We start from the raw sequence: 10524 nt of genomic DNA, 5'->3' as shown, positions 1-10524 counted from the left end.
ATCACGTGTCATGGCCAAGCACTTAGGTTGTTTTTCCACCGTACCAAAACATCAAAAGTTTCTTCTACCTCGAACAGAGCTTTTTGTGAATAAAATTGAAATTTAGGATAACAAGAACTAACATCAGGATTAGCAGTTTATAAAGCAAAGGTAGCAATAAGATCGTCAGACGGCTGATGAGTGTACAGCTCTAGTTTCACATAGGTTCTTCAGTCAGTGGGGATCTTGTTTGGTGCACATGCCCCTTATTCCTTGGGTTGGGTCAAAACAAAATCTTGGTCGATGGGTTTAAAAGTTACCTAACTTGGGTGTCTTGTCTCTTTGAGCTTTAAAAGTTACCCACCGATGTTAAATACTCAGCTGGGGCAAACGCCAAGACGATAGAAATGAATCATCGGTCATCCATTGTCTTGCTTTCAAGCGGTACGCTGCTGATGTCTTCAACACCGCAGTGGAATCATTGGGTTGGCGGGTCCCAACCGCCTTTTTCCCTGCTTGACAAACGTACGGGCGATAGTAAAACAAAAGCAGACCAGTTGGTGATAAAACCGAAGCCCAAGAGCCTTAATAACCCCTCCACTATCTTAATACAAATCTGACCCAGTTAACCTTGTTTCTCTTTAACAAACCATACATCAGCTTACAGGCATCAGGCCAGCTCCTTCTGTTCTTCTATTTCTCCCACTTCCTCAACACAAACTATTCATCATTTGTCCTAATACACTCACTCCAGTTACAGCTGTTCAACTTTTTCTTTAAACACCTGCTGCCCCAAAGATGTCTGCCGGAATCTTTGCAGCTCCAGTCGCCGGTTCTAGCTATGTTGGCTTGAAAACAAATGTTCCAAAGCTGCTCCCAGCTAAGGATTCTATTGCATGGAGCCGGAAAACTGTCTCCAATGGTTCAAGAACTCATTGCATGAAGGTACCGTGATCAGAGTGAAATATCTGGTAACTGTTTAGCTTCTGATCATATTTTTTGACTGACTTCTAATTATGTAATAGCCTTTGGATTGAACAGACATGGAATCCAATCAACAACAAGAAGTTTGAGACGCTCTCTTATCTTCCACCTCTCTCAGATGACTCGATTGCAAGGGAAATTGATTACATGATGAAGAAGGGCTGGATCCCTTGCCTTGAATTTGATGAGGTAATATGAACAATATATGTTCCACTTCCAGCTTCAGTAATAAAAAATAGCAACTTTTTTCAATTTCCACAAACCGATAATTTTATTTTGATCACTCACGTGTAAAAAATTGCAATTACAGTCCTCTGCCACTTGCATCTCTGGATAAACATTTCTCAATCCAGCGTCTATGCTCAAACAGAATGGCTGCAGAGTACTGTTTTGCTCCTTCACTATTCATGAAACCTCCTTGTTCTGATTCAAGATCCCAGCTGCAAATGTTTTTTGCCCAGTTACTGCCTTCAACTTTTTAGTGTCTTCTTTTCTGTATAGCCTGCTTAAACACTGAGCTGTAACCAAAATCCAAGAATCAGACAAGCAGTCTACATCTTCTTTAACCCTGATTCTCTGGTATATAGTATCTTCCTGAAGATTATTAGAAATCAATTAATATATATTGAATGGTTTTGTTTTCTCTTCTTTCTTTATAGTTTAGGTTGGGTTTGCCTAGCTTGTGTCAACATCTAACAGTTTAAACAAAAATGGCTTTCCTTATGAAAATGCTAGGTGGGGGCTGTCCAAAGGGAGAATAGCAGAATTCCAGGGTACTATGATGGAAGGTATTGGACACTTTGGAAGCTGCCAATGTTTGGGTGCAACGACTCCGCTCAAGTCCTGAATGAAATTCATGAGTGCAGAAAGGCATATCCAAATGCTTATATCCGCTGCCTGGCATTTGACAATAAGCGACAGGCTCAGTGCATGTCCTTTCTCATCCAGAAACCTACCTAAGTGTACAAATGGGTTTTCCCTAATCTCTACAGAGCTTTTGTGGACTTCCCTGTACTTGCATGATCCCTCATCCTTTCCCCCTCTTTCATTTTCCTATGGATGCCAATAAAACGGTGGATGAATGCTTTGTTGAGGTACTGGTATGCTTTTATTAGAATGATGTCTGCAAACCTTTTCTATGGATTAGCACATGGTTTTGGCCAATGGATTTGCTCCCACTGTCCCCACCTGCTAAATAATGCATAATATGCTAACATGAATCGGCCCCAGCCCATTTCTTGTATGATTTGTCTTTTGTATTTGATGTTTCCACTAATAACCTGTAGCATTTTCCCTTTTCTTGATTACCTTTTCATGTTCACAAGGAGCTGGATGCTAACCAAGGTAATATTACTGAGGCTATGCCAAATGTTTTATTTAATTTGAAAAGTACAAAAACTCTTTGAAATTTGATAAAAAAGAACTACACTTATATTTTTTCAGTTTGGAAAATACCCTATGACTTCATGAAAAGGTAATAGCATTAAATTTAGATGAAAATATAAATATACTTCATATTCATTATTTTTTTTTCCCTTTTCTGCAGTACTTTTTATATAATTACAAATTTATTGAATTTTAGTCTATCGTGAGATTAAATTAATTTTAACATCATTTTTACTTGCTATTAATTAATTAAATTAAAGTTCAAAGTTGTATTTTATTGCAATTTAAATATTAAGTATTTAAATAAAATATCTTAATTTAATTTTTTATCATAATTTCACATAAATATTTTAAATATTTTTTTAATATTTTTTTTTCTTTATTTTTTTCACTTTTTTGTTTTCTCTCAAATCGACCAATGTTTCTTTATACTAGTCGGATCTCTCCACTAAAGCACAATCTGGCCGCACTCTACATCTAATCGTGCACTTCAGATCTCGCGCTCCCCTGGAGAGTGAGAGATCAACACTTTCATGGGATGCACCGTGCATTTCCTTGGAAAGATTTTTATTTCCAACAAGAGCACGATCTTGAAAATGTCAAATGGTCAACCGACAAGAAGTAGGGTAAAAAGATTTTTATTTTAAATAAGAGAATTTTTTTAAATAAAAAATTATAATTTATATAATTTAATAATTTTTAATTTAAAAAATATTACTTCATCGTCAAACTATAAAAAACATTAACAATTGATTAATACCTAATCTTATGTGTTCAACCAAAAATATTCTTTTGAAAAAAGTTGTCTATTTTGAATATTAATGAATTCATGATATTATGATTAAAAAATAAAAAAGTCAAGGCATTTTATCTTAAATATTTTGAAAATTTCTTTGATTAAATTTATATTAACTTTGAAATGAATGTATTAAATTATCATTAGTTTAATATCAAATCTACAATTTAAGAGGTAGAAAGAAAATCCTGGCTCGCATGAAAACAGTACCTGAAACAGGGGTGGAAGAAAACAAGAAAGCCACACCAAATGCAGGAAAATGGTTCTGGGCATTCAAAGATACCACATCCAAATCCAGCAGTTGAAATCGGTTGGCATGCATAGTAAGATGCTACATATTAATACAAGAATCAGAATTTAAGAAATGAGTTACTAAAAGCACCATGCAAAGATCTCAAAAGCCTCACATTTTATTTTGATTGTCACCCCTGATTCAACTGGCTAAAAGGCCACTAGCCATCTGCAGAAAATAGAAACTATAATCATTAAAATACAACAATTTTATACGCAAACAATATTCATCAGTATGGTAAGACTTTGAGGAACCAGAATTTTCCAAGATGCCTTCTTGTATGTATAGGGAACCAGAATTTTTGAAGATGATTTCCATATAAAATATGGCCTCTGCAAAAGAAAGCACCTCTCTATAAATTACGTTCTCCTCCAATTCTCTAAAGATGAGTAGACACAAATTTGACGTGAAAATAGAAACCAATACTCATTACCGGAAAACATGTCCAGTTCTTAAATGATTGAGATTAAATAAGCGTAAGGCAGTGAACTTCTGAATCCCGGATCTTTTTCCTTTACTCCCTGAATATAATACACATAATTGCTTAGATTATTAACGTTAAACAGATCACCGAACCAATTACATGTTCATTTTTACTGTTTAAGACACATGCCATTTTAAGTTTTTGCCACATCTTTGACGACATTCAAACTATCAGCTAATACAAGTTGAGTTCATAATAAGAAATCATCTACCCAACGAGAACCACCTTCCTTTCATGGTATCTCAACAAACCAATGAGAATAACCTTCATTTTAACGGTAACAAATTGCACACAAGCACACACACACACAGAGCATCCTTGAAAGTTGTGGATGCACCCTTGATTGATGAGCTCAAAGACTACAACCATACAAACAAAGGATCAAGTATTGAAGAATCAAGGTAGGCAAAGGCTGACAAATCAGTGGAACATGATCTATGACCATCTAAAGGCTCAAACAAACAAGAAGTAGGTATTTTAAGCTAACAATTGAGGTTGTGCAAGTTAGGTGTAAATGTTCAAATATCAAGTCCATGGATGTACAAGCAAGTGAAGAATAAAGGCTTTATTGACCAATGTAATCCTTTTATTTACCATTCTATCCCAAATGTAATCAAGGAAAACCATATGACATAATACTAATGACAGAGTGTTAAATTTATTTCTTGTGAAATTGGTTGTAATTTTAATATATTTAAGGTTATTTTCAGTCATTGAAACTACTTAGTACATTTCTGTTATCATCTGACCTGCTTTCTGCTCTACTTAAAGTAGAAAAGTCTCTACTTATTTCAGTCCTACGACATCAAATTGTGTATATAAGAAGACTTTCTTAATCTTCAGTAAGAGTAAGTCCCGTCCTCTCTTAATGAGATCTCTCTATCTGTCTCGCCTTATCCTGCAAACAGCCTATTGGACAAGGCAACGAAAGCCTAAACTGTGCATACCCTTTTTACCAGGTATTACATTATAGGAGAAATTTATAAAAACCAACTATTTCAGATTAGTAGCTTTTGATAATATTAAGTATTAAGTTTTGAGTTATTAGCATTTGATTGTAGAGACTATAAATTGAGATTTGAGTACGGAGATTACTCCCCATTGGTTCTCTCAGTTTCTTAATATTCTCCTTCAGTTTCCTGTGCTGTCTTCCTCTTTCCCTCTGATTTTTATTGTGTACCATTTCCTCTGTCTTTGCCTCCCTTGTACTACACCATGGCTGAAAATAATGGACTTCGAAGACAAGTCTCAGAGTTAAAAAGAGTACCTGACAACTGCTTTGCGCTAGTGTTTTTCCAGGCATGAGATATAACAGACGTTATAAAGTTAGAGTGATGTAGCACAGCAAGGGCCCAGGAATTTATACTGTTTTGTATTCTGATATTCTTGAGAAAATATTGAACAAAGAAAAGAGAACAAGAATAGGAAAGAAACTAAGCTTCAAATCTAGGATTCCTTGATTGAATCAAAAAATCAAGAAGAGAGAAAAGAACCTCGGCTTCACAGCTAGGGATTCTTGATTGCACAACACAATTAAGAGAGACAGCCTGAGCTTAACACCTGGTTGCTTAGGTGTGGCACCTAAGGTTGACTGCATCACATAATCACCAAGGAATAATGCTGGAAATTCTCTGATATAGAAGCATATCTCAACAGAAAGAGTACATTCATTTTTATAGACTCCTAGCATCCCTAACCCAAAAGAACTAGAGCTCATCTAGATAGGACTTCAAAACAATACTTAACACTCTAAATAGAAAACTAATAACCTTAATTTAAAACAAAACCTGATAAGATAGGAAAAACGCCAACTAAGATCCTAAACCCTAATATAAATATAAAATACCAAATATAACCCTAAATCTACAAAATATTACAATTATAAATACTACAAAGTAACAAAATAAAATCTTAAGTTAATCCCTCAAAGTAAACTAGAATTGGTGGAAGTCTATATTGCTGAAAACTTGGAGGGAGTATTCAACATAATACATGTCCAGGTGCTTGGCTGTTAGCTTGCCTGTTTCTTTTTTTTTTTCCTTTCAACTTAGGGGCTCCGTTAGAAAAGGATTCATAAGTTATGTTGCTCAGACTTGTCAGCAAGTACTGGACATGGGTATGTTTAATCGTTGTTAAGTTTTTCCTTATATTTAGAGGATAAAGGCCACATTCTCCACTACAAGGTATCAGATATCTGTCTGGCTTGAGTAATTTAGGAAATATGATAAAAGTTAAGCAGCATAGTTTATACATATTAAACATAAAAAATAACAAGGTATATATCCTCTGGCCATCAAAGTAAAAAACCAATAGGTATATAGCTAATTTGAGATCCCACAAAGTTATAAGCTAATATGTTCCTTGTATGTTTCCAACCTTCTTTTCTACCACTCAATGGTGTTAGACATGGTGCTCGTAAAGTGGGCAATTTTAGGCTTATGTTCAAAGATTAACACGTTTGCTCTCTTGGACAAAAGCTTGTCCATACCAATGCAAGAAAAGAAAAGTGAACTTAATTGCAATCTAGGCCTAACACCCAATTATTATCATTACTAAGCTCAAGTTAACAGAAGCCCAAATACACATGGTGTTCAAATACTGCATACTATTTCACTCTTCAATCTTTCTTGCTGCTACATCACAAACCCTAAAAGTGGGCAGTTTTAGGTTAAGTTCAAACGGTTAACATGTTTATGTTATCTTGGAGAAAAGCTTCTCCACACCAATGAGAGAAAAGAAAAGCAAACTTTGATGCAATCTAGGCCTAACACCCAATTATTATCATTACTAAGCTCGAGTTATAAGAAACCCTATTCGACATGGTGTACAAATACTGCATACTATTTCACTCTTCCATCTATCTTGTGGCCACATCACAAGCTCTGAAATTCCTGTTCTTCCACTTGACTGACCCATATGCTGTGAAAAAGCATATAAGAAAAATTTTCTAGCTTCTTTCATTGGTTTCTACCAGTATAGAATATTAAACTCATCTCTATCATGAGCAGTTGATATTGTGGATCTAAATCACCAGGTCAAGCCCAATAAACTACTAATTGGAGCCATCAATAAGCTCATAGAGACAATGGATGATACAGCACGGAAAAGAGTTGCTTGGGGGACTAAACTACAGAAGATTTTATTTTGTGATTTTGCCATATACTATGAGCATTATTGTAATTTATTATAAACATTTCGGATTACTAACTTGTTTAGACTATTTTATGCATTAGTATTTTACTTATTCTCTAGATATTAAGGCATTAAGATTATAATTGGTATTTTTCATGTATATTAGGGTTTAAAGTAGTCCTTATGCGACTAGAGATGCTGGAATCTATATATATCAAGGTACTATTTCTGTAGAGATACAGCAGTATTCCTCAGGAATTTTCAGCACTATAACACTCGTAATTGTGTGATGCACCAAAGTGATTCAGGACAACTAGTTGAATAGGTTTTATGGCCATTTCCTGGTCTGACATTTTGAGAAAACAGAGGAAATTGAATAAAACATAGAAATAGACTACTAAGACAGCCACTGATATGGGCATCCCATGCTAAGGAAACCGAGTTCCAAAAAATCAGCCTTCATTCAATCTAACAGATATACCTTAGCAAAGTACATCAAGCAAGTCAAGCACATATACTGTCAGTTTGAACCTTGTAACTAACTCACCAAACTTTCACATCTTTAGTGACGACTGCTGCTTGACGTCTTTCTGACATCAAGTATCATTAAATATATGCCTTGCTTTTCATGCCAGCACTCAAAATGGATGACCATCGCCAATGCTAGGAAGATGACTAACCTGTATGGAACAGCAACTTGGGATAGACTAAGTTTTAAAAAGTAACACATAGCCACACACACACACGCACATTACACAAATTTGTAATATGATAAGTTGGCTTCTAAATCCCAAAACTAAACATTCTTATTAAATAGAGCAGCAACTCATATTTCACAGTAACTCTGATAAGAACTCAAACGCCAGAAACCAATTTTTTCGCTAAGCAAGCACATGCTAAATTTTCTTAGAGCTAGTTAGTTTCAACATTTGTCTTCCTTGTAGTAGCAGCAGCACATAACAAGGAAAAATCAAACAACAAACTTAAATAACGGTTTGATTCCAAGTTCAATAATTGAGCTGATAAAGCAACAAAAATCCGCTTACAATAACATGAAAAAGGAGAAAACCCACCAAAAATAGAATCACGAAACAAGTACACAAATCAGCAGAGTCACCATAGCAAAAACCTAACCTTGAAAACGCTTTCAATCAATTAACGAATTCTAGCGATTGCGTTCAGCGGGTAATGGACGGTTAAACCCGCCTCTTCGATTCATATACTGCCTGGGCTGCCGCTTAGTCACAGCCCTAACTCCACTGACATCAGCACCAGGAACATGTTTTCCTTTCGTGGAATCAAAATCAACTGGAATCCCCAACTTCTTCATCATCTCCATCTCATCCTCCTCTCCTCCATCTCCGTTCTCGTTCTCGTTACTGTTATTTTCTTTCTTTTGCTGCTGCTCTTTCGCTATCTCGTCCACAAAATCCGACACCGCCTTTTGCCTATCCTTCTCTTTGTCCCTCTCCTCGCTTTCGTGGCGGTTCCGTTTCCTTGGCGGCTCCGCCGATGGGGTTCGGTGCCGGTGCCGGTGGTGACGGTGGGAGGAGCGTTCCGGGGAGCGCGTGTGAGAACGGGACCGTGAACGATATCGGTTGCGGTCGGGAGAACGTGTTCGAGAGCGCATGTGACGTGATCGGGTGCGCTCTGGTGTACGGGATCTCTTGCTGCGTGTCCGATCTCGGTCTCGGTCTCGCTCGCGGTCTTCTCTGTCGCGTCGGCGTTCTCTTTCACGGTCCCGGTCGCGGTCGCGTTCTCGGTCCCTATCGCGAGGCCAGTCGCGGTCTGACATTGTGGTGGATAGCTGTGGACGACGGAAGGAATAGCGTCCAGTAATTCCCGTTTGGATGAAAGGGAGTCTGGATTTTGGGAACTGCGATTTTATGTACTTTGGTAGACGGAAACTCTTGTGGTTTTAACCTGAACTTTTCTGGAATATATATTAATTAAATAAGTACCTGAATTTTACGAAAATAAATCGAGGAAGTTATTTTTTCATTGTGTTTAATTAAACTCATGAAATTTTGTTTTAGTTAAATAAGTTTCTCTCATTAATTATTAATTAATTTTTATTAATTAATGATATAATTGATACTTTTAATATTATGTAATTTATTATATGATAAGTTGACGTGTTATGTGGATGAAATTATTATCACGTGACTGATAACATGATATTAAATGTTGTTGAATAAGGATGATTCTTTCGTTTTTTTATCCAATCATATGTTACAACATGATTAAGTTAGTGATTTAAAAAAAAAATTAATTATTCTATCGGTTCTATAGAACCCAACATTTTTTATAAAGATATAATGGTAAGATCCTTTAGTGAGTTTAGGAAACATTTTTTTAACCCAATATTCTTAAAATTTATCCCTTGGATAACTTAATTTTTACGAGCCATTAGTTTATATGACAGAAAGAGGATGAGAGTAACCAACAAGGTGCATTCTATGAGAAAAGGGGCATTTTGCAATGGAAGTATCGATACCCTTGAAAGAGGTATCAATACTTGATACTCAAAATACTTGAAAAATACATTCTGTTTCAAAAGTATTGATAACTATAAGGGAGGTATCGATTTAAAGATATCGATACTTGATACCCAGAATTCATTTTGTTTAAAAAGTATCAATACTTCATACTCAAAAACCTAAAGAAAACCATTTTGCCTCAAAAGTATTGATACTTGAGTCTTAGGTATTGATACTTACACACATTTTATGAAAAGTAAAGAAAAAAATGACAATTTTTTGAAATCCTTAAAACCTTTGTTCTTCTTTTAAGCCTCTAACGTCTTTTCTCCCTTTCTCATGCCTTTCTCTGCCTTTATTCTCTCTTTAACTCTTTCTCACCTCCCTTCCATATTTTCTCACCAATCAAACATGGATTTCAACTTGGATTCTGCTATCTAAACATTCTAAGGGTAAGATCTCAACTCGACTACTTTTAAGATCCATGGGTTTCAATCTCAACTTTGTCTCTCTTTCTAAAACTCTGTTTCTCACTCTAAAATGTTAAGTCCTATTCAACTTTGTTAACACAAGCTCACTAAGGTAAATTTATCTTAAACTTGGATTGTGGGTATTAAAAGAATATGATTATGAAGGAGATTTAGTGTTGGGTTTTAGATTTAAGAATAGGTTGATAAGGGTTTGGTTGAAAAATAAGAGTATTATGTATTTTATGAAAGTTATGAGATCAATGAAGATTTTTGACTTTTATTGATGCCGTTGGAGCTTTTAGATTCTACATGTAGCAAAGTCTTGGTAGACTAGTAACTAGTGTCAGAAAGATATCTTTTGTCTGTGAGTGGATTTGCATTCAAACTATTTGATGCTTAAAGTATAACCACACAACTACCTTTTAAAGGTTAAGGTATAACCACACTTAATTTACAATAATGAGGAATAAACAAAGGTAGAATGCCTTTTTAAAACTGATATACTTAGTGGGTACAAGGAA

General features: G+C 35.5%; 2 protein-coding genes across 11 annotated transcripts; one reads left to right on the top strand and one right to left on the bottom strand.

Moving 5' to 3' along the window:
• The first annotated feature begins 63 nt into the window (after positions 1 to 63).
• LOC110410335 (ribulose bisphosphate carboxylase small subunit, chloroplastic-like) lies at positions 64 to 2235 on the top strand. Its single transcript, XM_021419980.2, has 3 exons — positions 64 to 924; positions 1021 to 1152; positions 1699 to 2235. The coding sequence occupies exons 1-3, from the start codon at positions 778 to 780 to the stop codon at positions 1921 to 1923; spliced, it is 504 nt and encodes a 167-aa protein (XP_021275655.1). The 5' UTR covers positions 64 to 777; the 3' UTR covers positions 1924 to 2235.
• LOC110410333 (U4/U6.U5 small nuclear ribonucleoprotein) lies at positions 1162 to 8981 on the bottom strand. 10 transcript variants are annotated; one of them, XM_089782581.1, is made up of 7 exons: positions 8188 to 8981; positions 7601 to 7733; positions 3871 to 3958; positions 3692 to 3769; positions 3553 to 3605; positions 3356 to 3476; positions 1162 to 1481 (listed from the first exon to the last, which is right to left on the bottom strand). In XM_089782581.1, exon 1 carries the CDS (start codon positions 8846 to 8848, stop codon positions 8219 to 8221), a length of 630 nt encoding a protein of 209 aa, XP_089638707.1. In that variant the 5' UTR covers positions 8849 to 8981; the 3' UTR covers positions 1162 to 1481; positions 3356 to 3476; positions 3553 to 3605; positions 3692 to 3769; positions 3871 to 3958; positions 7601 to 7733; positions 8188 to 8218. The 10 variants fall into 10 exon arrangements, with proteins under 10 accessions (XP_089638707.1, XP_089638706.1, XP_089638708.1 ...); XM_089782580.1 differs by having other exon boundaries at positions 3692 to 3958; XM_089782582.1 differs by having other exon boundaries at positions 3356 to 3410; positions 3692 to 3958.
• Between the last annotated feature and the right edge of the window lie 1543 nt (positions 8982 to 10524).

Source organism: Theobroma umbraticum, unplaced genomic scaffold (genome assembly GCF_002168275.2).
Source record: "Theobroma umbraticum cultivar Fairchild unplaced genomic scaffold, ASM216827v3 scaffold_56.0, whole genome shotgun sequence".
NCBI lineage: Eukaryota > Viridiplantae > Streptophyta > Magnoliopsida > Malvales > Malvaceae > Theobroma > Theobroma umbraticum.
Note: the sequence above shows the minus strand (reverse complement) of the source record. Positions and strands in the feature narration are given on the sequence as shown.

Coding starts and splice junctions, on each gene's coding strand:
- LOC110410335 (XM_021419980.2), top strand. CDS start 778: ATGTCTGCCGGAATCTTTGCAGCTCCAGTCGCCGGTTCTAGCTATGTT. Junction 925..1,020: donor CAAGAACTCATTGCATGAAG/GTACCGTGATCA, acceptor TGGATTGAACAG/ACATGGAATCCAATCAACAA. Junction 1,153..1,698: donor CTTGCCTTGAATTTGATGAG/GTAATATGAACA, acceptor TGAAAATGCTAG/GTGGGGGCTGTCCAAAGGGA.
- LOC110410333 (XM_089782580.1), bottom strand. CDS start 8,848: ATGTCAGACCGCGACTGGCCTCGCGATAGGGACCGAGAACGCGACCGC.